Here is a 27628-nt window from a genome sequence, read left to right as displayed (position 1 = left end):
TGGTCCCAGAGTCTGAAGGAAGACTGGAGAGGCACAGAATCCAAGCTGCTTGAAGTCTAGTGTGAAGTTTCTGAAGTCAGTAATGATTTAGGGGGGCTGTGACGTCTGCTGGTGTTGGTCCATTGTGTTTTATCAAGTGCAAAGTCAATGCAGCCATCTTCCAGGAGATTTTGAAGCACTTTATGCTTCCATCTGCTGACAAGCTTTATGGAGATGCTGATTTCCTTTTCCAGCAGAACTTTAGCACCTGCCCACAGTGCAAAAACCACTTCCAAGTGGTTTGCTGAGCATGATATTACTGTGCTTTATTGGCCAGCCAATATGCCTGACCTGAATCTATGGGATATTTTCAAGAGAAAGATGAGAAACAGTCGATCCAACAATATACAGATGATCTGAAGGCTCAATAGTGCCTCAGCAGTGCCACAGGCTGATCACTTCCATGCCACACTTCACTGATGCAGTAATTTGTGCTAGGAGCAAGTCATTTGCTGTAATATGTCCTGCCGATCAAGTATTGAGTGCACAAAAGAACATACTTTAAAGAACTTTAACTTTTCTGTTTTGCAAATCCATTTTTTGATTGATTTTAGGAAATATTCTAATATTTTGAAATACTGGATTTTGGACTTTCATGAGCTGTACGCTCTAATCATCAAAATTAAAAAAAAAAAACTTTTGAAATGTTTTACTTTACATGTAGGGAATCTAGAATATATGAAAGTTTCATTTTTAAAAATAATTTATAATAAAAAAATGAACTTTTTGATGATATTCTAATTATATGACCAGCACCTGTATAGTGATGGCCGATTTCAAAACACTGCTTCATGAAGCTTTGGAGCGTAATGAATCTTTTGTGTCGAATCATAATTCGGATTGCGTGTCAAACCGCCAAACTGCTGAAATCACGTGACTTTGGCGCTCCGAACTGCTGATTCGACATGTAAATGAGGACAGTTTACTGCTCAAGTTGTTTTAATGAAATTGTTTTTAAATACACACTACGAATCTACATCCCACATCAAAATTGAATTGCAAGGTGATCTATTCATAAATTGTCAAGAGTGCTTGTTATAAAAGAAACGCATCATTCTTATACAGTTGTTAAGCAAAGCAAAAAACGGCACCGTTGTTTGTCAGCATTTTTTGTTTCCATAGCACATTAACAAAAATTTTAATGACTCTAATAACACTAATAACAATACAATTACAAATTATTAAATTATGAAATTATTTAGGCCTAATTACAGTCTTTAGGTCCAAACACTGCACAATAATCAATCATCGATAAATCAAAATCAGCTTCCCACAGACTTGGAGGGGAAAAAACTTGTTTAACAAGAAATATTGATTTCTTCTTTTTTTTTTTTTTTTTTTTTTTCTCCACTGTCATTAATGTATGGTCCACAAGAGAAATATTAAGCCTATAAATTAAGATGGTAGATATACCATTATCAGCACTTAACTCTTGTTGTGTCTGAGAGAATGAATGTGCCGTGCAGCGCCAGATGCTAAAAGCTCGGTCAGTTTTTGCTTTCACTTTCAGGAAATAATTGACTCTGGATTGAGACACCTTCACCGGCATAACTCTGGTGCAAAGTTGTATGCGTAATATCCATGGGTGTGCCTTTTGGGTTCATCACCAACTCCATCTTTGCTCACAAAATTATATATTTGCCGCGATAACTAAACGAAGTAAATAATTATAAATCATGAGTAAATGAGTAAATTTAATGATCAAATAAAGTGACAGCATGACTATAGAGCATATTGTCCAACACTAGCCCAACTGATTTCATCATTGATAATAATAAATGTTTCTTCAGCAGCAAATCAGCTATTCTATTCTATTCTATTCTATTCTATTCTATTCTACTCTATTCTAAAGAATGATTTCTGAAGGATCATGTGACACTGAGGACTGGAGTAATGATGCTGAAAATTCAGCTTTGCCTCCCAGGAATACATATATTAAAACAGAGAAGCTGTTTATTATTGTAATAACATTTCACAATATTACAGTTTTTACTGTATTCTTGATCAAATAAAAGGAGCCTTGATGAGCATAAGAGACTTCTTTCATTTTATTTGTCCTAGTTTATTAGCATTTGCTCCAGTCCTAAAGAATCAGTGAAATATCGCTGTCAATACAAAACACTGACTGTACGAACATTAGTTTTGTGTGGTTCTCAGAGTCTGTGTTTGAAAAGAGTTTGATCAGATTTCCTATCTTTGATACAATACATTTTTTGCTTTCTAGATTGAACCCTGCTGGCCCTATATACGTTTCTAGAGTGTTCTACGTCCTTTGTGAGGGCCAGACAGGTACAGTACACTCAGGTTCAGATTGGCAGTGAGAGCAAGGTTTATTTTTGTTCTACAGCACTGGACAGAGACGGAACCATTGCCTTCCAGCAGCAGGGAAGCATGTAGGTTTCTGCACCAGTCTTCTCTGAATAGATAAACTGGTTTGTTGGAGCATGTGTGGAATGCTATTGTGAAAGCTCTGTGCAGCAAAAGGTTAAGTCGTACCATGTCTGCTTGCGTCACCATCTTCTGATTGAAGGCAGGGTGTATGTGTGTTCGCACCCAAAAGAACCTATAATTTGAGGCAACATTATCTGACAGACTCATGACGACACCCAGTTGAGGTGCATCTCATGCACGTCATGTGTTTGTTAGCACCTCTGTGTGCGTGTCTGCCGTCACCTTGCTCGGTGCGGATACAAATTTTGTAAGCCTTTAATTAGCACATAACTATAAAACTGTTATAAAGATTGACAATAACATAACCCTGGGCGTAGACACGGGCGGGTTGAAGGATGTTTTTAGGTGCTGAATGAGGAAAGCCTTGAAGTGATTGACAGAAAACAAGGGAAGGCGCGGAAAAGTCGTAAATGTTTTGTGTTTTGCGAGATTGTTAAAAAGTTATAAGTGTTGTTTATGCTTTCATAGCGGATATAAAGGAGCAATCACCCCATAATGAAAACTTCCATTAATAACTCAGCCACATGATGTACTAAATGCTGAAGCGGGAATGTTCAGTTTTTTTTTTTTTTTTGTCTGTTGGTTTGCTTTTGTATTGCATTAGAAGACTGAAAATTGTGTGTGTGTGTGAATGGTAATTGATCACAATGGACAACTAGACTTACTAAACTGACTATTTGATTAGGGGATAGTTGACTAAATGTTTTTTTTTTTTTTTTTTTTAACTGACAGGACTTAACATGCTGAAAGCTTGCTATACTTAGATATTAGACAGTTTGCACTAGGGGTGGAAATCTTTAGGCACCTCATGATCCGGATTCTGGGAGTCACAATCCGATTCTAAAATTACTTTAATTAGATTTAATTAGACTTCAGATGTTAAATTTATTTGTTCTTTTCTTATTTAACTACTCGTGTAATTATAAGTAGCTACTTTTTAAAAAATAATTACAAATTAAATAAATTATAAATGCTAAATAGCTTCTAAACAGACAAGCAAATAGAAAATAATAAAGAGGAACAAAAATATATTACAAGCAATAAACCAAGTGCTTTAAGTTTCTGAATACTTTCCAGTCAAGAGCAGTCCATTTCTGATGACATCATATACAGGCGGTGGATCTAATAGGCTGAATTCAGATGTTTTATCCTGTCTGTTTAATTTCTTAAGACATAACTTACTCTTTGCATTAATTAAGCGTCATAAAAGCATTTTGAGATGGAAGTGCATTCACTCGGAGTCGCATACAGCGCACGTGAGCTTTTGAAAGCAGCTGTCTGTCAGTGAGTTTTGTGTATTGAAATAGGCTTACTGCGTTGCAAATGGCATGAATGATGCCTTCGTAGAGCATTTGGAAACAGAAAATGCTGGAATACCGGCGGGCGAGACCACACATTGTAAGAAAGTGTAACATCATCAAGCAAAGCACGCGTTTCTCACAATGCATATATCATATGCAATAAAGCCCGCGATTGCTCTTGTAATTTTCTTCAACCTTTTCAAACTTTATGGAAGACTATTTTATGGATGGTTCGAGGGTTTTTTGTGTTTGTGTTTGTGTATGTGTGTGGAATTGAAGTTAAGCAGACTGCAGCTGTTTCAGAACTGAAATTTTCAGAATCAATCCAGAATCATTGACGAGAGAATCGTGATGCATCGGAGAATCTTTTTTCCTTTTCCCACCCCTAGTTTGCACAGTACAGTTATTTGCTTATTTTTATTTGATGATGATTTAATTGTTTCGTTTAGTTTTAGTTTCCATCTATGCATTCTCCAAATTGCTTTTCCTATTTAAGGACACAGGGATGTTGGAGCAGCATCTCTGGCCGTAGGCAGGGATTTTATTTTATTTTATTTTATTTTATTTTATTTATTTATTTTTTTTGCCTGAACATTCCTTAAAAGGTTCTTGTTCTGTGTTCCACAGAAGAAAACAGACTTATGAATTAGAAACTACATGAGAGTGAGTAAACACCCCATTACTATTCCTATAATTACCATCCTATTCAGTACTATTCCTTTTAATTACGTTTTTTTTTTTTTTTTCCTGGTCTGGAAAGTTAAAATTGTTTCATATGTGTTTGTATGTGTAGGAGAAATATTAAACATTGTGTTGATGTTTATCTCATACACAGAATCTGCCTTTGCAATCGACGTCTGTCTCTCACTCTCTCTGTCCTAAACACATCCAAGTCACACTGTGCGGTGACCATAGAATAATCTGAATTCTGCAGCCGTTCGGGCTCTGGTAGTGGCTCAACATCACATTGGAGCTTGTACTGAATGTGACTTCCTCCGATGATATGGCCAATTGATGTCACATCAGGAGAAATAATTTCACTGTTAGAAACAGCACAGAAATGGTTCTCATGTGGAGATGCACAGTTTCTTCTGGTTTGATTTGGTGTAATATTCTGCTGACCCAACTATATGCCTTTTTTATATTGTTGCTCACATTTATTAAAAACCCACATATGTGGGAGACGAGGCCTGTTGAATAGAGCATGCTAGCGCGCAGGAAACTTTAGTTCACAATACCACCCACCTTTGCCACTTTCCAGTTAAAGGTTGTACAAATAATAAAATGTCATAATAATCAACATAGGCTTCACTGGACTTGGCAATGACAATGAACCAGATGCAGGAAGATTCTTTTAACCACTTTGGGGAAAGAGGAAACTGGATGTTGATCAGCTCCTGTTTGGAGTAGGAAGTGACCTCATTAGATGAGGACACTTCTGATGGGATTTAGAGTGTCACTTTTAAACAAAACAATGCATCATTGCTTTACACCATTGTATTCGTCTGCTCTTTGTCTGATTGTGGGCTTTGAAGCTCAGTTTTTAACTGTGGGAGATGTGTTTGCATCAGTGCTTAAAACCTTTGATAACATTCTTTCATGTCTTATTTCTGAGTTTATTAAATTTGGGGACACCCACACAGACTCGCACTTTCTCTTTCGCTTTCAATCATTCACCTACTTTTAAATTGAAAGGTACAAGCTTGCTAACTTAATCACATTTGGAATAGAAGAGCCTCTCACCTGGTCAGTGCATCTATATGTGTCTACTTTACATGTTATTGTGTGTGTGTGTGTATGTGTGTGTGTGTGTGTGTGTGTGTGTGTTTGTTTGTTTGTTTGTTTGTTTTGGTTTTTTACAATAACACACTCAAAGATACTGTCAAACTTTAGCTTGCCAGCAAAGTCAAACACGTTTGCAATGCAAACCTCGTGTTCCATTTGAATTTAAAGTGAAATATTTTGAAGGATGTTCATGCTGCTCATTTCATTGCATTGGAAGCATGTAGTGTCTCCTAGCCAACAAGCTCCAAAAAGGACAAAAAGTCACCAAAAAATGGTCCAAATTACTTTTTTCACTGTACAAAAGTTTAGGATCTGTAAGATTTGTATCAAAATACAGTAGAAACAGTAATATTGTGTAATATTACAATTTAAAGTAACTTCTCTAATTTTTATAAATAATTTTTATAAGTGTAATTTATTTCTGTGATGGCAAAGCTGAATTTTCAGCATCATTAGTCCAGTCTTCAGTGTCACATGATCCTTCAGAAATCATTCTAATATGCTGGTTTGCTGCTCAAGTAATATTTCTTATAATTATCGATGTTGAAAACTTTTAATTTTTGTGGAAACCATGATAATGGTTTTTCAGGATTCTTTGATGAATAGAAAGTTCAAATAAATGCTCATGTTTTGAAATAGAAATCTTGGTAACACTTTAGTTTAGGGTCCAATTCTCATTAACTAGTTAATTATTAGCATGCATATTACTAGGATATTAGCTGTTTATTAGTACTTATAAAGCACATATTGCCTTATTATGCATGACCATATTCTACATCCCTTAATCCTACCCAATACCTAAACTTAACAACTACCTTACTAACTATTAATAAGCAGTAATTAGGAGTTTGAGGCAAAAGTTGTAGTAAAGAGTTAGTTAATAGTGAGAATTGGACCCTAAACTGAGTGACTGAAATCATTTGTAACGTTATAAAAATCTTTTTTTATTTTAGACCAATTTTATGCATTCTTGCTGAATAAATGTATTACTTTCTTTCAAAAACAAGAAAACCATACTGACCCCAAACATTTGAACTGTAGTGTGTGACAAAAAAAAAGAAGTAAAAAAGAAAGGTTAAAATTAATTTAAATTCTTGGTATCCACTTTCAAATGTCATTTTCTTTTTCATATATATATATATATAAAAAACAGTCACATTTACTGTCATTTGATGTCAAACCCGGAGCTTTACATCTTGAGCTACAGAGCTACTTCTGATGGCAGGGTTTTACTTGAAAAAAGAGGAATCATACAGGTATTAAATGACATGAGTGAGTAAATGGTGATTTGGTTGAAATATTCCTTTCACAGGCTTCATAATGGTATATTACAGCATATAGAGTGAGTGTGGGAGAGGGTTTGACATGCTCAACGATTCTAAAGGTTCAATATAATGATACACATTTCAAACAAGTGTCATTCAATCAAAATCTATTTCACCCATCTATTATTAATCAAGCCTTTACCTCAGTCCATTCTGCAGATTTGGCTTTAACACACTACTCTTGCCTCTTAAAGCATTTCATCAGCGGTGTTACAGTGGCCCTCTGAGTGTGTTTAATAAATGTGTATTCTCTGTTTCTCTCGCTCTCAGATCGTTGTGTGGTTGGTGGTGTTCTGTTGCAGTCAGTGCAGTCATGGCCACAGCTATATCGTGACAAAGAGGGACATGGTGAGTGCAGCTTACATATCTTATTTTCATGCCTGTGTCAAACAACAGCTGTGATGTATTTATGGGTTTCATATACAGCACTGTTCAAGAGTTTAGGGTCTGTAAGGCTTTTTTTTTTTTTATGTTTTTGAAAGAAGTGTCTTATGCTTACCAAGGCTGCATTTATTTGATCAGAAATACAGTAACAACAGTAATTTTGTGAAATATTATTACAATTTAAAAGAACTGTTTTCTATTTTAATATATGTTAAAGTAATATTTATTACTGTGATGACAAATCAGAATTTTTAGTTTTCATTCAGAAATCATTCTAATATGCTGATTTGCTGCTCAAGAAATAGTAGAAACCAGTTGTGCTGCTTCACTTTTTTTTTTTTTTTTTTTTTAAGGAATCTTTGAATAGAAAGTTCAACATTTATGAAAAAGAACATTTATGAAATTGATCATTTGTTATATTATAAATGTCTTTACTAGGGATGCACCGAAACTTTGGCTGAAGTTTCTATATATCCTAATTATTGTTAATATGTAATTCATTTTTCCAGGAGCTCTTTACTTCTACCTTCAATTAAATTGCTAACAGTGATTGTATATTAATTGCCTAAATTATTACATTATTAGCTAACTGCATTCTCCAAATTGTAATGTTGACATGCATTCTCTGTAAAGCTGCTTTGAAACGATATGTATTGTGAAAAGCGCTATACAAATAAATGTGAATTGAATTGAATTGAATTGAAGTTATTTTCGGTTTCGGGCCTAAATCAGTGAACGAAACAGACGTTTAATTAAAGCTTCTCAGATGGCACGTTTTGATCTAAAAACTACCTTATGTGCAGTTTAAATGTTTGTACAACTCATTTAATAATCAGCACTCAAGTAGCTAAAATTAAGTTTGATTAATTGATTATTACAACATTTATTTTCAATTATTATTTTCGGTTTTCGGCAAAGTGCATCCTGAATTGTTCTTTACTTTTACTGTTGATCAAATGAATGCATCCTTGCAGAATAAAAGTATTCATTTCTTTAAAAAACACTTACTGACCCTAATCATGTTACAACTGGCAACTGTTCTGGACAGTTGATGTTCAGTGATGGTTTGGAGTCTGCTGAGTTGGGTTATTTGTGGACCACACATCCTCAACTGGTTCAAAATATGTGGTGATCATTTTAGCCATTGTTCATGACCTTCATTCACACAGGTGGACTTTTTTTTTTAAACATAGATGGGACCTCTATTGGTCTTTTAAAGAAATAGTTTTGCAGAACAGTAGGCTTGTTTAGGTTCAGATCCTTGGACCCTGTTCACCAGACATGAACCTGTGAACCAACTTTAGATACAGTTAAATAGTCAGTTTGAGGAACGGATGCACCACACGTGGATGAGGCTGAGGCAGTCTGGATTGCTGTTTGAGGCATTAGACATTTAGGCATTTGTACACTGGGGCCGTTTTCCAGTATGGTCTGTAGGAGCGTATAGCATTCCTCAGATGTATCTGGGCACTAAAACAACTGGGCTGGATGCTGTAATACAATGGCTCTGTGCACCAAAAAGTTTCTGGGTCTCTTTATGGCTCCCAAAATCAATAATTATAATTCAGAATTTATTTGTTTGGCTCTGAAGAAATTTTCAAATAATAGTGAACGCCCCCGAAATAAAGTTCAATGTAATGAAAACCCCCAATTAATTTACTTTTAGCTAATAATGCTGGTTTATGACCAACGAATCCCTTTATCTGTAAGAATGAGTGTACACATCTCAACCATGCTTGTCATTTGCTTATAGGCTCACTTTCATTTGATTTTAACCATGCAGTTGTGGGTAAATTTGATTGATTCTGGTCATTTTAATACCACAAAAACTAATATGCTAAATGAACACACATTCCTCTTTAAACAATTAAACAATGCAATGTAGCCTACTAGCCTTCAAGCAATAATTAAATTATTAGCGTAGTGTTCACTGCATGATTATTGGCTGTAAATGATTTTAGTAAGGATTTATTTAATGCTGATTGTTTAATACTGATTGGTTTGACTGAGAAGGAGACCTGTAATTAAAATTAGTTTTGTTTCATGTTAGATTGTAGAGGACTTATTAAATCTACTTATTAAATCGTATTATGTTATTAAAGTTACCTAGCGAAGAGCAGTAAGTGCGTTCTCTTAATTTTTTTCTTGAACTTGTTACACAGATACCAGTACTGTTGACATCCCTAATTGAGCATATAGTCCACCTTTTAATTGTTTTATTTGTAAATATTGTTAGATTTTTTTTAAAAAAAAAGGTGTTATGTACATAGAATAGATCAGAGCTTCTGGAGATCTGCCTTCTTGCAGACTTGAGCTGCGGCTGTAATTAAACGCGCACCTGAAAGAGCTAATCAGGGTCTTTGGTTCACTTTATCACTTATAAATTACAGTCAGGTGTTAGAGCAGATCTCTGCTGGAAGAAAGATCTGCAGGTGCAGGACTACGTCCTCCTCCTGACTGATAAATAGACTAATTACATGAAGTCACTTATCAGTTCATAAGTGTGCCATATTTATGGTGGACCTGTTTCTGTAAATCTCTGCAGCAGCTCTGTGATGTAAAACCATATCATAACCAGGTATGATGTGATAAATCCTGTCTTTTTCCACGTTGGTGTTGAGTTTCCATGTTAATCGGAGTGTGAACCAGTAGTTTATATTCTTTATTATGTACTTAAATGGACCAGGGTGAAAATGTTTAGATAAGTTGTGAACCCTGTTTTGTTTTCAGACAGTTGAACTTTCAAAAAAGTCCAGTAGAAACGTTCCTGCCGCTCGTCAACGGAAGCTGTCACAATTGCTAGGCAACGAGTGATCCTTCGTTGGCTAGACCGTCCCATTTAACAATGCTCAGTTTGACCTTCTCTGACTTCGAAGGTGTGACCTATGAAGTCTGCGTCCTTTGAAGGATGCATGTTAAAATGACATGTTATTTTGTTTAGTTGTCTATTCAGAATCATAAGAGAATCGTTAAAAATAAGTGATTCTCAATCTATCTAGAATCACAGTGTAAGCTGAGAAAGGTTTGACTGCTCAAAGCCAGAAATTATTTATTCACCTTGTTTGCTTTCAAACACACTACAATATGATCTTTACTGATTTGTCTCAGAAGTGTCTATACAATGAGTGCATTTACATGCACCCTCATGTAACTTCATGTAAACAGAATACTTCGATCAAACTAGTGGAATTAAGCTCATAATCCTAGCAACCATAAACGCATTAAAATGGTGTATGCCAATTTTAATTGTTATAAACAGGCATGTAAACCCAAGGGCTGGGTAAAAAAATATTGATATCTCTATTTTAATCGATTTTCATTTTTATGAGCTGATATCGATTCTTCCTAAATCCCAAGAATTGATCTTTTAGTCTGCTGTTTTCTGTTGATGAATAAACAGAACATTGTAGTGGAATTGTCAAAAGTACCGACTTCAGTACCAGTTTTAAAAATGTGATGCTTTGAACGCTGTTGAGTGGATTCGTAAACATCTCTGATTGGCCATTGTGTTTACACACTCATCAGATACGTCTGTGATTGGCTACAATGATCAACGCTTCAAAAATATGTTGTAAATAGACCTCAATGACGCTCTTCGTCAAGCGTTTGCACCGATACACACGGGAGCGTTAGAAAGCAGGCGTTTATCAGCGGACGGGTCTGCTGATAGACGGCTGCTTTCAAACGTTTCCGCTTTCAAACACTTCTGTGTGCTTTCAAACGCTCCCGTGCGTTGATCATTGTTGCCAATCACAGACATATCTGATGAGAGCATGAACGCAATGGCCAATCAGAGTTGTTTACGAATCCACTCAACAGTGCTCAAAGCATCACATTTTTAAAATTTCAGTACCGACTTTTGACAACACTCCATTGCAGCGAGCCTCCCATCCAATTAATCACGTGCTTGAACATACACAGATGACACATGCTGTGCACACAACTTCAAGAATTAACTTTATTTTTCCCATCATTTGGCTCCTCGATTCTGGATGAAATGAGAATCACAATTTTTTTTTTTTTTTTGGTTTCAAATAGAGATCCCGATTGTCCCGTGTAAGGTTATTTTGTCATTCAACATCGAAGTCTAAGGCCCCATTTACACCGCATGGTTCAAGTGACCCAATTCCGATAATTTATTTATTTATTTATTTATTTATTTTTTTGCGCCTGCAGTGTAAGCGGACAGATCAGATATTCCCCTGTAAATGCGACACCTGAGTCGTTGAAAAGTGAGGGTTTTTTTTAATATTTCGCGGTACAGACATACCTATAACAAACGGAACATCTCTAGTTGACTGGCAAAGTATTCATTTCATTTGTTTGTGTTAAATAAAAGGCGATCTAATATTGAAATGTGTTGCTCTTGAAATCACACTGAGTGCTCGTTGCCACTGTTGTCAGTGACGACGGCTCGTGCACAGACGCGTGCTTCAGTCCCATTGTGGAGACTACCCATTTGTTCCATTGAAACCACAAAATAAAAAGCACACAAACTTATACCTGCCCTTGATATACAATCACTGATGAACGCATTTGTTTTTAATGACTAAAACCTAGTATAGGACGGTGGATTCGAACCCAGAAGCTGTGACATGTTTAACAAATATCTACCCGAGTATTATTCCACTCGCACGCTTCCAGCGGAGCTGCGTACGTACTGTAATGAAGAATTTGTATTATTTTGATGTAGGGATGTAACTATTGCATTAAATGGGTTTCTATATGAATTCATGTCAATAAATTAAACTCAGTGTACCATCAAAATTGATTTGTGATGTCATATATGCTCTTTTTGGTTCGTTTTGCCAAGTGCAGTGTAAAATGGAGACATCGGATACAGGTCACTTTTAAAAGAAATGTAAGCACGTGGTCCAAAAAAATCAGATATGGTCAAAAGATCGGATCTGTGCATTAAGACTTGCAGTGTAAATGCAGCCTAATAGCCTCTCCCCCTCCGCTACGTAATTAAAGCTGCGACAGTTGAGTGCATAAAGTGTCTAGCGTTCCACACTTCGCTTTTTCTGTTAATTTAGTGCATCATCCGGGTATTTAAGGTCTACTTCGTAGACATCAGTGTTTATATCCTAAATTTAAACTGTTATCTCAGTACTTCTGTGATAATTTGAATATTTCTAACCCAAAAATAACTATTGTGTGGCTCAAAACTGCTCTCTCTAGCTCAGTGTGGCAACACAAACACAGATTTGAATATTCCGGTATGATTTTGGTTAAGGTTTAATAGACACGGGCAAATTGTTGTCATAAAATAAGATCGCATGGGTGTTTGATTCGAGATCACAATCTTTTTACGATTAATCGTGCAGCTCTACTACGAATCGCTGAACTGTCAACACAACTCGCTGCCAGCCTCTGCTCCGTATCTTCATGCAATGGCAGTGTTACATTGGCATTGCAATTTTCAGCACGGCAACGAATAATATCCAATACGTCCATAGAAATGTGTTTTGCATTTGACGTAAGTAGATTAAAACAGTGGAAAATTGCATTATTAGTGCACATGTAAACGCAGTCATTGAAGCATCCCTGTAGCTTGAGTCTGGTGCTAGCAGTGTGAAGGTCGTGAGTTCGATTCACGCATTCAAATGTATAGTTTGAATGCAATGCTAGTCGTTTTGTGTAAAAGTGTCTGTCAGATGCATGAATGTCTAGTCAGTCTGCGACGGCCCTGCAGTTAGTCAATAATCTACAATTTACAGGCAGATCTGCTTGTTTGCGTCTTTGTCACTGCAGGCAGTCAGCCAAAGCAGACGGTCAGTTTAGACTCAATCATTTGTGCGTTATAAATGGGATTTGCATATGTCTGTCCTTTTTATAAGGAATGAAAACATTTCTCCATAACCATCTAACTCTGAACGGTTCAGATTGATGGATTTTATGTCGACTGTTTGTTCTGGCTGCTATATCTAGCTGTAAATCATGCTAGCTGTCTCTTTAGCTGTCTTTATTATATTAACAGAAGCTACATCTAAGAGCAATATAATACCAGTTTCGTACAACGTCTATATTGGTAAAGACTAGGATTTGGGTACGGAAAACCACAGCTAGCATTAAACGACAACTTAAGTGTGTGCATGTGTTTATTTATTTTTTTCCACCCAAAGGCAATGGCTTTCAAGGTTATAGCAGCTCTTTTTGTCTGTGTGAGGGAAAAAATATAAAAAATCCTTTTCACCATGATGCTGCACGCGAGTGGTCGGGCCCACACGTCTCCTACACACATGCACACTCTCTTTATGATTTATAAGTGGGAGTATACAGCCCTTGAGCCATGCAAAATGGAAATGCAGTTTAGGAAGCTTTGCTTTAACTGAATAAGGGTGGCAGGACCTCTGCCGTAAACAGCCCATTACACAGTTCATATAGTCATTTAAGCCTCACGGCTCTGTGGCGTCCAGCTCTGCTGTCTGTGTGCACGACGCACCTCCTGCTATTTTTCTATTTGCCTGTTTGCGTTCCTGATGATGCCCTGTAGCAGAACCGCCGGCCGGCCGCATCCCGAGCGCCCTGCCATGTATCCTTGATATTGCTGTGCCAGTTTTGAGGTAATGGATTGTGGAAATATACAGTGAACGGGCTTGATCTACTTGTAGCACTGCGCGATACAGTCGAAGCTTGCTTTCTTTCTTTCTGTCTTGCTTGCTTCCTCGCTTTCTTTATTTTTCGCTTTCTTTCTTGCGTTCTTCGTTCTCGCTTTTTCTCTTGCTTTCTTTTTCGCTTTGTGTCTTTCTTTCTCGCTTTCTTTCTCTCTCGCATTTTCTTTTTCACTTTCGGTTTTTTGTTCTCACTTTTTTGTTCTCACTTTTTTGTTCTCACTTTTTCTTTCTCACTTTTTCTTTCTCACTTTTTCTTTCTCACTTTTTCTTTCTCACTTTCTTTTTTTTCTCATGCTTTCTCTTTTCTTTCTTTCTTGCTTTCTGGCTTTGTTTGTTTCTTTGGTTTTCTTTCTCGCTTTCTGGTGCTTTTTCTCTCTCGCATTGTTTCTTTTTCACTTTCGGTCCTTTCGTTCTCAATTGTCTTTCTCGCTTTCTCTTTTTTCTATTGCTTTCTCTTCTCTTGTTTTCTCGCTTTCTTTCTCACTTTTTCTTTCTTGCTTTCTCTTTCACTTTGTCTTTCTTTCTTGGTTTCTATCTCTCGCTTTTTTCGCTTTCTTTCGGTTTTTCGTTCTCACTTTTTCTTTCTCGCTTTCTCTTTCTTTATCTTTCTCGTTTTCTCACTTTGTTTCTTTCGCTTTCTCTTCTTCTTTCTTTCTCGCTTTTGCTTTCTCTTCTTTCTTTCTTTTCTTTCTTTCTTGCTTTTTCTTTCTCGCTTTCTCTTCTTTTTCTTTTTTCTTTCTTTCTTTCTTTCTTTTTCACTTTTTCTTTCTCGCTTTCTCCTTTTGCTTTCTCTTTTCTGTCTTTCTCTCTTTCTCTTTCTCTTTCTCTTTTCTGTCTTTCTTTCTCTTGCTTGCTTTGGCATTTTTTTATTGTATTATTTATATAATTAAGAATGTAATGTAATTGTAATCAATTGTTTTCATATTAAAGATGTGTTAAACCTCTCTTGCTTTCTCTTTTCTGTCTTTCTCTTGCTTTCTCTTTCTCTTGCTTTCTCTTTTCTTTCTCTTTCTCTTTCTCTTGCTTTCTCTTCTGTCTTTCTCTCTTTCTCTTTCTCTTGCTTTCTCTTCTGTCTTTCTCTCTTTCTCTTGCTTTCTCTTTTCTGTCTTTCTTTCTCTTTCTCTTGCTTTCTCTTCTCTTTCTTTCTCGCTTTCTCTTTCTCTTGCTTTCTCTTTTCTGTTTTTCTTTCTTCCTTTCTTTCTTTCTTTTGTGTTATATACAAGTGTGTGTGTGTATATATATGTTATACTACTAATAATAAGAAAATGTATGTAGTTAAATGATTTTATTTATTTATAATTTTTTTTATTTTGTTTACAATATATTAAAGTATGAATATTTTCAGCCTGCATTGTTGAAGTTGTGATTCTTCAGATTTAACCGGATATCTCATCGCGCTGGCCACTGTTTTCACCTCTTTCTTGTCCCCACTCACTCAAGGCTGGACAGGAAGTGTAAGCGCATTCTGGAATGTTTGTCCATTTCTGAGAAGGAAGTGGAAAAGTCTGAGCTTGAATGCACAACATGCATTCTCTTCACCCGTTTCTAGCCCACAAGTTCAAACCTCATCACAGGCTTCTTAGACTCGCAATCGGGCATTGAGTTTAACAGGGTTTGTGTTTTTTTTTTTTTTTTTTTTTTTTTTGCATTTTAAAAAAATGTTCATGTTTCAAAATTTGTCTGTGGATGCTGTTTCAAAGAGAAATTCCTCTGTGTCTCTTGAAAGCCTTTAGACTACAGAAATGTAGTAAAACTGTGTGTGCAAGTATCTGTCTGTACCTTTAAGTGCACGTGTTCTAACTCTTCAAGCAGATTGGTGGGTGCGCGTGTGTTTTTGAGGCTGTTGTAGATCCAGGGCCTGTCGGTTGGGGTTGCCTTGGCAACGGTGTTGGTGGGTGTGCGTGCATGAAGAGAAATGTCTGTGGCAGGCTGAAGAAGGCTTGACGGCCATGCTGCTGCCGCTGTACGCCATTAGAGCAGCACACCGGCCTGGCGGCCTCTCACACTGCAAACGGTGAAATCTGAGAATGTCAGTATGCAAGTGTGGGTTCAGGAGGAGAGAGAGGGGCCATGCAAGGAAACCACCAGCTTTAAATGACAAAAAAATGAAATGGCTGCCTCATTTGACGTGTTCATTTCTCATTCTGTGTTTCCTTTTTACTTTTTGATATTAAACAGAGCTCTATGCTTGTTTTCTTTGAAAGAAATTAATTCAGCAAGGATGCATTAAACTGATCAAAAGTGGCAGTATTTATAATATTATAAATTCTGTTATTTTGAACTTTTCAACAAAGAATACTGACAGTAAAATATCTCTTTTAGGAATCAACCCATGGAAAAAGGTACAGTATGTAATATTGACAGCTAGCCGTTGAGACGGGTCACAATATTGTTGCGTTCCTCATCTTCAGACTTGACGCTCACATGGGTTGCCAGATTGAGGACATGCAACAGATCTTTGACCCAGTTCGTTTGCTTGATTGCATGGCTGCAACACGCTGTATTTTCCAACAACTGGCAACCCGGGGTGTCAGAATACTATTGGGTAAATCGGCAGTGGGCGGGATCACACACACCAAAACAAAAACTGACATTTCGACACAGAACGCACATTTCAAAGTAGAATAACTTGCTGTAGCTTTGTTTTGTTTTAGAGAAACAAGAAAGCAAACTTGGCATGTTTCCTAAATCTCTGCAAACATATGGTATTTTTATGCTTTAGTACAGTCACAAAAAAACAAAAAACAAACATACAGCACATTTCAGTGATTTCTAAAGGATCATGTGACACTGAAGACTGGAGTAATGATGCTGAAAATTCAGCTTTGGCATCACAAGAATAAATAGAAAACAGTTATTTTTAATTGTAATGTTTCACAATATTACTGTTTTTACTGTATTTTTGATCAAATAAATATAGCCTTGGTGAGCATAAGAGACTTTTTTCAAAAACATACCAACCTCAAACACTTAAATGGTAGTGTGATTTGCTTTTTGCTCTGTTAAAAAAAAAAAAAAAAAAAAAAAAAAACGTTAACACTTTCATAATTTTAATAAATCGATAACAAGCGTTAATGCTTAACAGCATATGTATGCTTGCTTTCTCTGTTGACATGAATAGAAAGGAATGAAAAGCAGCCAATAAGTGTGTGAAGCAATTTGTATCGTTAAATGCATTAAGGAGTTTTTATTCTGATGATATTAAGTTTCAATCATGTCACTGATGCGCCCAAATAATTTTTCACATTCACACGCATTATTTTAACTTACAAATGCAAATATAGAGCCCTAATATTAAATCATATTACATATTAGTGGCATATGTTGTTGTTTTATTTGTTTAAAGAAGGTTAAGATGGATTGCGACTGCGTTTAGATGGTGTTTAAAAATGGTAAACTATGACTAGGAATGTTTTATTTGGAATTTACCTGCATTATAATAAACTATTATATTATAATAAACATTTGCCCTTTTTTCTGAGAAGCTTCATAAAAGCTTTAGGTTTAGTGTTGAGTTAGTGCTGTCTTTCAGTTCTCACTGTTAGGCTGGGAGGGAATATGTGAGATGATTGCATCATTTGAGTGTTTTGGAAGCTGCCCTGAATATTTTCTGGATGACAACACAGTCTGACACTGCAGCTTTTTGAGAGGGTTCTCATATCTTATGAAAGCTAGCGTTTGCGTAACAGCAGAAGGCCACGACATGTTAACACAATCTCATTCACACACAGAAGCACTAGCACATCCTGAAAGACAAATGCAATCATTCTCATTCCTGTGATTTTTGTAGGTTATTGCAGAGTGAAAAGATTTGTACTAGTCTGTTATCAGTTGAGTTTTTGAAGTGGTACATGTTTCTCACTCTTGTAATCTGTACTTTTTAAATTTCTGATATACCGTGGGGGTCTGATTCGGGTTACTGTTCAAAAGATTGGGGTCAGTAAGATTTTTAAAAAGAATTAAGAAGTCTCCTTACCATTTGATCAAAATACAGTAAAAACAGTAATATTGTGATAGAAAATGGGCATTTGTAATATTTTATCTGTAAAATGTAATTTATTCCTGTGATGGCAAAGCTAAATTTTCAGCATCATTACTCCAATCAGTGTTACTTGAAATAGACATCTTTTGTAACTTGTGTCTTTAATATACCTTTTGATCAAATTAATGCAACCTTGTTGAATAAAAATATAAATTTTCTTTAGAAAAAAATACTGAATACTGAAATACTTTAGAGAAAAAACTTTTCAAATTGAAGTACATCATCTACAGATTTCATCTGAGACTGACTTTTCCTGAATGTTTCAAAGTATTGTCCAGTTGGTTATTTGAGTCCTCCAACTTTCCGTCCTTGGTTCCATCCATTTTGCTTGGATTTTTAAGTTTTCCAGTCCTATTACAGAGACTTGTCTTTAAAACATGATGGTTCTCCTTCCTGTTAATGTGTTCTTAGTGTGATGTTCTGGTTCAGACAACAAAATCCTCCAGCAAACTGTTTTCGGTCTATCACACGCCTCCATCCGAGATGTTACATGACTTCTTGTTTTCAGCAAATCATTATTTTGGTGGCCTTCAGTCTGACTCTTCAGTCAGTTTTGGATGATGGCCACTGCCTGGCAGATTCACAGTTCCACATTTTCTCACCTTGAATTTCAGTGTTTTGGCAAATGTGCAGTGTTTTTTATAATGTTTTTGTATTCTTGGCATGACCGGTATTTTTTGAGAACATTTGTCTTGGATGTGATTTGAATGTTCTGTGGATTTCATGGGGTAGTAATTTGGTGTGAATGTTCATAGACACTTGAGGTTATTCAGAACTCTTATGGAACATGTCTGCACAGGTGGACAAACAAGTAAACATGTGACCTGAAGTTGGTTACTTCTCTAGAGCTAGTTTAGGTGTGGCAATGCAGGGAGATAAGTAGATTTAAAATACACTGCCATTCATTTTTTTGGGAAGAATCTAATACTTCTATTCAGGAAGGACATATTAAATGGATCAAAAGGTACAGATCTTTAGCAAAATTATGAATGTTTTTACTATTTCAAATAAATGCTGTTTTCTGTTTAAACTTTCTATTCATCAAAGAATGCTGAAAAAAAAGTATCACATTTCCATAAATTTGAGCAGCAAATCGTAATATTAGAATGATTTGATTTCTGAATGATCATGTGACACTGAAGATTGGAGTAATGATGCTGAAAATTCAGCTTTGCATCACAGGAATAAAATAGAATAAAATATAAACCATTTTAAATTGTAATAATTTACAATATTATTGCCTTTACTGTATTTTTGATCAAATAAGTGCATCCTTGATGATCATAAGACACTTTTCAAAAACATTTTTAAAAAATCTTAACGACCCCAAACTTTTGGTCACAATCGTTAGTGTATATTATCATTGAGACATAGGCTAATCGTGTTTTGACGTTTTTCTGAACATGGTGTATTTTCACTTTTTTTTAATTTTTTTTTTATTGAAAAGTAAACAAATACAAAATTGCTCTTAAACTGTTGGTTTGTTGTAGTGTCTTGTATTTAGATTTTTTTTTTTTTTTTTTTTTTTTTTTTTTTAATTTCTAATCATTTTAACACCCATTTTTGGCACCCTCATTATTTTGAATGTTTCATTTGTTTTTGTTTTTTTTCTAAATGTTTAACATTTTGATATTTTTCTTGACCTGTTGCATTTTGATTTTTTTTGAAAGTTTGTCAGTTATTTATTTATTTATTTATTTATTTATGGATGTGGTTTAGTTTGATTTTTGGATGTTGTATTTTGACTTTTTTTTTTTTTTTTCTTAATCTTTTCTATTTTGATATTGAAATAATTGAAGTCAACCAAAGGTAAATGTTTGCTTGCTTTCATGGTATTAACTAACTGTTCTCTGTTTGTTTGTGTTTAGTGTGGCCAGGGGCTGTGAGGGCTCCTCGGGGAGACTCCAGACAAGCCCACACAGAGAATGCTGGAGGTGCAGGAGGAGAGACCAGCAGCAGCAGCCACGGCTACCACCGCAGCTACCGGAACCACAGGAAACGCTTCAGGCAGGAAGGAGAGAGCCAAAGAACGGCAAGAAGAGGGCCAGGACTGCAGCAGCCCTGTCGCAACCCCCAATACCGGGCCCCGGAGCACCCGGGCCAAAGCTACGCCCACCACTACACATACACACTCCCACACACATACACACACCCCCAGTCCCCACCAGCACTCTACTGCTCCTGCCTCTGTCGCACTGGGACTGACGTCAATGCATTCCAGCAACCCCAAAGTGAGGAACTCTCCATCGGCTAACACTCAGAGGTGAGAGAATCCTACATGCATGTACATGTACTGTATGTATTATTCCTCGAAATGGAACTTTTATATGTGTATACATACACTACAGATCAAAAGTTTGAAATGGTTACTTTAAAAAATAAATAAATAAATAAATAAATAAAATTTAATACTTTTATTCAGCAAGGATGCATTAAATTGATCAAAAGTGACAGTAAAGACAATTATAGTGTTTCAAAAAGTTTATTTCATGAACTATGAACTTTCTATTCACCAAACAAATCCTGAAAAAAAAAGTATCACAGTTATGTCTCAAATTATCACAAAGTATCACAAATTGATAATAAGAAATGTTTCTTGAGCTGCAAATCTGCATATTGATGATTTCTGAAGGATCATGTGACACTGAAGACTGGAGTAATGATACTGAAAATTCAGCTTTGACATCACAGGAATAAATTACATATTAAAATATATTTAAATAGAAAACTGTTATTTTAATTTGTAATGTTTCACAATATTACTTTTTTTTTTTTTTTTTTTTTTTTTTTTTTTACTTTTTTCTTTCTTCTTTTTACTTTTTTTGATCAAATAAAAGCAGCATTGGTGAGCATAAGATACTCCTTTCCAAACCTTTTAAAAATCTTACAAACCACGATCTTTTGAATGGTATTGCATATAGCAATGCAATGACAAAATGTTAAAAATTAATAATAAAATGCTATAATTAATAAAGATTGTTTGGTTTGTGCAGTGTGGCATGTGAAAATGTATAGAAGTGAGTGAAGAGAGCATTGGGAAATATATGGATTAACTTGTATTTTCAATGATGCTGAAAACAGTATTTGACATTTTTATTGGAATTTATCAATTACTTGAAGAAATAAACAACAAGAATGTCACCACAGTCGACTAGCTGTCCAACAACTGACTAGTGGATGTGTCTATCTAGATTTGTTTTGAACACTTTGACTAGTTGATTTTGTTTAGTTTTGAACATCCCTAATGTTAATAAAGTATCACAATAGTTTTTTGTTTCATCCCTAGTTTTATAGCATTGCCTGAGTAAATATGTTAATAAACAGTTTTAATACAGTAGAACAAATGTAGATACAATTAATTCACAGTGATCTTATATTAAACTATTCTTAAGCATATGAGTTGTTGTTGTTATTTTAATTTCTTTTTAATAGAGATGAACCACACCAGCGAATCATTTGCTGCCCACTTACTTGCAATTCCCCCTCTGCTTATATCCATTGAGCTGTCTCTTGTGGACAGGAAACCAGCGCAAGCTGAAGTAACTGCGGCTGAAGTGCAGGGGAAACTGTGCCCTAAAGGCAGAGCTGGACCTGGAAAGCTTCCAGAACCTCATTGAGCATATGAGAAACTGACCCACTTCAGCTCAGCCAGAGCTTATACATCCCGCCCTGCTGGACATTGGTTCCAAAATGGCTGCTCTTGCTGATTCATAGATCTGGAGCTGGTTAAGGCGTCGGCAGAGGGGCTCCTGGGAGTCCTTCAGTGAACGTTATGGCGCACAGCCTGATCACACCCCATTTTGTATATGTTTGCAGCTGCTGTCCAAGGCGTTTGGATTTTCTCTGAATGTTGGAAGATATTTTGCATTATAGTGTGCAGAGCTCTGAAACACGGCCAGGGCCTGTGTAACTGGTAACTTTGGAAAGCAGTTTGTGCTTTCAAGTACACATTCAAAATCCAAAATGGTGGCAATGAACAAGGAATATGAGTTTTACTGCCAAACTCAAAGGTGTCCAGCAATGACCAGCACTTACTGTTGGCGTGTAAATAGTTTCCCCTGGTTTCTTTACAGTTGGCATGTAACCAGACACTGTGGACCTGTTGCTTTGGGTATGGATGGAGGCTAGCTTGTGGGAGATCTGATTTGACGAGTTTTGATTAAATATTAACCTGGCACTCTGTCAACAAAGAACAGGGCTAGGACATAAGGTCAGCGAGAGTACTGTAATTGCGTCACCGATACACGTCAAGATTTTCCTCCTATTATTGAATGGCATGTTTTCAGGGTGTGGTGGCTGCAATCGGCTGGTCAGCTGCTAAGATATGACTCAATTGTCTTTTTTGTGTTTTTTTTCACTCTGGCCTCTGTGTTTTGGTGGGTTCTTTACCAAAGTGAGGGAAGGTAATGGTTATGACTTAAGACTCCACTTCTTTTCCACCGACAAAGTGGAAACTGCAGAAACACTTAGTGCTCTTTGTTCTTTAAGATCTTATATTGTATTCCTGATACTGCAACATGTGAAACTATTGAGTGAAGGCATTTTGTTGTCTTGATTCAAGGTAATGTGAATGAGTTACAATCTGTCAGTTATAAATTCATAACTCAGAGTGTTCAGAGCGGCTTGATCGCAGTAAATGCTGCTCCATCTTTACAAGCGCTGTGAGATTGAGTCACAGCGTCACAAGAGCAGACAAACCATATATTGTCGTAATCATGTGTTTGTCTTCATGTTTCATTAGTAAAAACATCCATATCTACGTTTTATTCAGGCGGTGCTGCATTGATATCTGCATGACTTTGTCCATATAAGCATATAAGTGGATGTATTCGACACACTAAGAATCTGATGAGTTGAATCAGGTGTTTTAATTAGCGAGACATCTAAATCATTCTGGTAGGTGCGTCCCCAGGACTGGAGTTGAGAAACACTGATTTATGTATTCGTTTAGCAGTACCAATGTTTTATTAGTTCTGAAATCAGAGATCTTGACAATCCACGTGTGCCCTGGGCTATTCTCACAGACTTTTCTTTTCGCTTTTCTCAGCAGTCCGAAATCCAAGCAGGAGGCCATGGTGAGGTCGCCACCCGTGATGTCCCCCTCCAGCGCCGCACAGATGGACTCCAAACTGCCCAACCAGGGAAAGCAGGGGGGCGCCGGCAGCCAATCACAGTCGTCTCCTTGTGACCCCAAGTCGCTGAGTGGAAGCCACACACCCAAAGGTCCCCAAGGCTCCATAGGGAGTATGGGACTCAAAAATGGACAAGGCCTGAGTTCAGGCAATGGTGCAAAAGGCAAGATTAAGAGAGAGAGAAGCACTTCAGTGGAGTCATTCGAACAAAGGGATACAGGAACGCCAAGCAATGAAGGGGACCAGAAAGGTAATAAAAAAATGTGAATTGTTTATTTTTTCCAACTACAAGTTGAATTATGAAGCTGATTCAGAGCTCTTGCATTCATAATGTGTCATTCAATAAAGGGATCATTTAACCACTGTGGTTTTAAATGACCTATAGTGTGGTTTTAAGCATCTCCAGTATCTTGTCTTACTATCTTGGTCAGGTAATTATATTGAGCGGTGTCATGGTGTGCAGATATTTTTGTATCTCTGAATATTATGATCATCCTGTGGCACAGAACGATACTGTTACCACCTTGTTCTGACATTGAATGGACTTTTTTACCAGAGTGAGCATTAGGCACATTCTCAGGAAATGAAGCGGTTTCTGCCTAAAAAGTTACTGCTGAACTTCCAAGAAACTATATTTTTCCCACCTCAGGCCCATATGCTAGCACTGTAATCCCCATAGTTACAGTATTGGTCAACCAAAATGCGTTTTTTTTTTTTTTTTTTTTTGATGATGATGATGATGATGATGATGATGATAAATTTTTAAACTACCACCTCCGATTTTAAATATGTGGTTACAGCCTTGCAAAGTACCAATAGCTGTTTATTGTCTCTAACCCTTAAGTGCTACATTTATTCAGCCCTCTCACAGTAGGAAATTAATTTGCTTACAATTTTAATAGATAACTGAGGAAAGTTTGGTAGTATCTGGTTGTTTTGTTGCTGCCTTGTAATAAATCACGTTATAATTGGATGAAATTATAACAGAGGAAAAATTAATAAACCATGATGATTGTTATATTTTTAGCTTTACAAGGCAAATACAAGTATAAACATGATAAAATACTGAAAGATTGTAACATAGTTTTGTTTTTGTACCATATTCAAAAATCACATGGACAAAAATCAATTAATTTTTTTATTAAATTAATTTAAATAAAGGCTAATTTTAGGTAGAATGGTGCAGAATTGGGACATAGTATTTTTTATTATTATTAATTTTTTATTTTTATTTTTTTACTTGTTTAAAAATAACCTTTTTATCTTTTTATGTTGTGCTGTGTTTTCATTTTCATATGGTTCTGGTCCCAGTTCTGTATCCTTGTGTCATGATATAGAATATGGCAAAGCTCCACTGGGAATGACATTTTAATGATCCAGGATGCAAACCCACATATCCCAAAGGGTCACACATTTTTGCTGGATTTCCTCTCACATATATGCGTTTATGTGCATGTTTGCCCGCCGCCTCTGGGTTGCACTGAGGGCTGTAGTGATGCATGAAGACATCCACAGCCCTGTATGTTTTCTAGTGGCAGCATCACAAGATAGGCCTGGTTTGGGAACGCCAGGGAACGTACCATTTGGTTAGCTGAGTGAGGGGAGACACCTTTCTCTCTCTCTCTCTTCTTTATTTTTTTAGGTTGGTGTGCTTGACAGTCTGAAGGACCCCTGCTGGTTGTTAATGCCTCTGCATAAATATATTTCAGTGTGAGGCTCAGGCATTTTTTTTTTTTTCTTTTCTTTTATGATTTTGTTTGAGAATCTTTTTACATTTTTATTTTTTATGGTTAATTCTTTGTGCCTGAGGAGCAGCACATAAAGAACATTAAAGACTGTTTAAATGTGTTTTAAATGCTGCTGTTGATGTTTAAGTCAGATATGGCTTGTCCAGAAGCAACCTGTTTGGTTTTCTTTGTGTACTGATGTGCTTGTATGCTCACAGGGAGACAGCTTGTAAGGCAGTTTGGTGTGCGTGTTTGTGTTTGTTCAAGCTGTCAAGAGTTTGCTCTTGCCATTTGTTTGAGCAGTGTGTGTTGTCTGTACACAGGAAGTCTTATATCTCCCCTTTTGACCCGACTGTGTCCCAGTTTCAGTGAGATGTTGTGGTCTGGGAACTAACCAGTGGTATAGAAACTAACAATAGTGCTATTCTCTTTCATAAACCTTGTTCACACTGACAGTGATTTTTATTTATTTATTTATTTATTTATTTTTTTTTTTTCTTCTCCTCATTGGAAGTCTGCTGTATTGTTGGTTGTTGTAGGTTTTCCTTTAACTGCTGGATGCTATAACTTTTTAGGTGGGCTGCACAACTGGCCATAGATTTAAACAATCTAAACACATTAAAGTATTGCCATTAAAAATATGATTGTAATCTGTTTTTACAAGGTGTTCTTGACATTAAAAATTAACATTGTAGTGGGTAAAAATTGTGATCATCTCAGTCTTGAAAGTATTTGCAATCTGTTCATGCATTAGGTTGTAGATAAAAAAAAAAAAAAAATGTGCAGTGCATTAAACTTACGAAGTGGTGTATATGTATTTGTGCATTTTATTTTATGCAACTGTAAATTGCTGTGCGCATTACTGCGAGGTTTTGAAACCATTTTAATCTAATGATTGGTAAAATATATGTGGTATAGAGTACTCGACTTTGTTGTGAACTGGCCTGTGGTTTTATGACACTTTAATGGTGACTAAGAACTTTCTACATGTCCAAGAAAAGTTTTATTATTTTTCTGAAGAGAGCAATGTGTGTATTTTTGGCTGCAAGTTACCCAAAGTTTGTTTTAAGCCATCCTAGACTCATTTTAAAAGTTTCAGAACAGCCCGGATTAGTCAGGTCATGGCATTAGGAGAGAATGCCAGAGGATAGCACAGAACTTTCCAGACAAATATGGAATTTATAATGAATAGAAGTGCACAATGTATTCATGAAGGTGTAAAACTTTAAGGGGACTGTTGCTCAAAGACAAAGACTAGTCTGGTACTGCACTGCACTGCCATTGGTGATTTTGTTATATTCTCTATCCTCTTTGTGTTTGAGAAACAAACCTACAATTCAGTAGCAATGTACTCCATGGCAGTAGAAATCTCATGACCATTTCATGAACATTATGGTAATTATGCTCTTCTGTCTCTCTAAAGAAATAGGCAGTAGAGCAAAAAGGTTATGTGTTGGAGAGCGACGGTTGCCCTACAGCGGTGCAGATTGGTGTTCAGGGGGAGAGAGCGATGAAGATGATCCAGGATTCTTCAGTATGTAGTTTCAGTATTTAATTTATTTATTTGTTTATTTTTTTTGTAATAAAGTGCATCTAAATTGTAAAATATTTTTTACCTAAAAAATGTAGGTATGAAACTCTTGATGGTAATTGTTGTCACCTGGCGGCACAGATTTATCATGCAATATTCACATTCAGATCAAGCATGTGAAATAACTTGCAGTATTCAATTGAAGAACTTTGCATGATTACTAATGTAATTTATAAAGTACTGCAGTCAAAAAAAATGTCATTGTTTTGCCATGCTTAGTGTATCACCAGGCTCATGCCGAATCTACACACGGAACTTTGTAATTTTTCCACATTAAATTGGAACTGCTAGCATTCACAAAGTTGTGTACATACCATACATGCTTTCACAGCTATCAGTCCGTCATTTTAGTTCAGTTGATTATGTTAAAAGTGTAGTACTTTCAAATGTGTTTTAACAGATTTTTCCAAATGCATTCTGTTGTTTTACCCAAAAATTAGAAAATGCAAAAAGTCTGCAGATTCTTTCTGTGCATGGCATCACTAAACAGAATGATTGGCAAAATGTACCTTATTGTGGCTAATGCCATATGGGAATACCTAACATTTATTATGTTTTGCACAGACTGTAATTCCACTGACATAAAGCCAGATCCAGGTGCTCTTTCTGCCTCTACGCCTACCCACAATACAGGACAGAGCACAACGTCTGAACTGGGGAGTGGGCAGAAACCAGGGTCAAAGGTTGTTTACGTCTTCACCACAGAGATGGCCAACAAGTAAATAATTCCTTATTTGTTCATTATCAATAATGCTTGTTGTCTTATTATAATTGTGAATATGTGAATGGATGCCATTTTAGCAGTGCCCTCAGGTGCACTGCTAAAATGCAGTTGTTTTGTTAAATCATATTGTCAAGGTTTTGTCAGTTCAAAGAAGCAAATCCCACTATCACTATCTCTCTTTCGCATTTCCTTTTTGCTGAGCTAAGAAATGTCTAAATGTAGTAGTGGTAAAAGATGAAACTGTTTGAGCACTGACATCAGCATGTTTGCTTAAACTAGACCCTCAGATGGCAGATATTAGAATGCCAAATATTAGTGACAGGATGTGTCAGAAACTTTGTCAGACATTCTGAAGACCATAAGAAGAGTCTCCCACAGAGCAGTGCCACTACTGCTCTGACATCACACTAGATGGGACTGAGCCCAATGTCAAATTCTTATGATTATTTGTCCATCTTTTTCTAGAACTGTTATGAATGTGGATAGGGTCAGCTGCATGGACATTAACAG

The 27628-nt window shown here is 36.3% G+C and overlaps 1 protein-coding gene across 3 annotated transcripts in view; it reads left to right on the top strand.

Moving 5' to 3' along the window:
• Positions 1–27628, top strand: part of bcl9 (BCL9 transcription coactivator) — a 118814-nt gene that overhangs the window by 83365 nt on the left and 7821 nt on the right. For 2 of the 3 annotated variants that reach the window (XM_051892604.1, XM_051892597.1), the window contains exons 3-7: positions 7172–7249; positions 19813–20207; positions 22992–23326; positions 26227–26337; positions 26959–27112. In XM_051892604.1, the coding sequence (XP_051748564.1) occupies positions 19870–20207; positions 22992–23326; positions 26227–26337; positions 26959–27112 (938 nt within the window). In that variant the 5' untranslated portion in view covers positions 7172–7249; positions 19813–19869. Of the gene's footprint in view, positions 1–7171; positions 7250–15369; positions 15515–19812; positions 20208–22991; positions 23327–26226; positions 26338–26958; positions 27113–27628 lie in introns of those variants that run through there. The other variant, XM_051892609.1, reaches the window with a different exon arrangement.

This window comes from Ctenopharyngodon idella, chromosome 1 (assembly GCF_019924925.1).
Source record: "Ctenopharyngodon idella isolate HZGC_01 chromosome 1, HZGC01, whole genome shotgun sequence".
NCBI classification, from domain to species: domain Eukaryota; kingdom Metazoa; phylum Chordata; class Actinopteri; order Cypriniformes; family Xenocyprididae; genus Ctenopharyngodon; species Ctenopharyngodon idella.
This window is presented reverse-complemented; position numbering and strand designations above follow the sequence as displayed.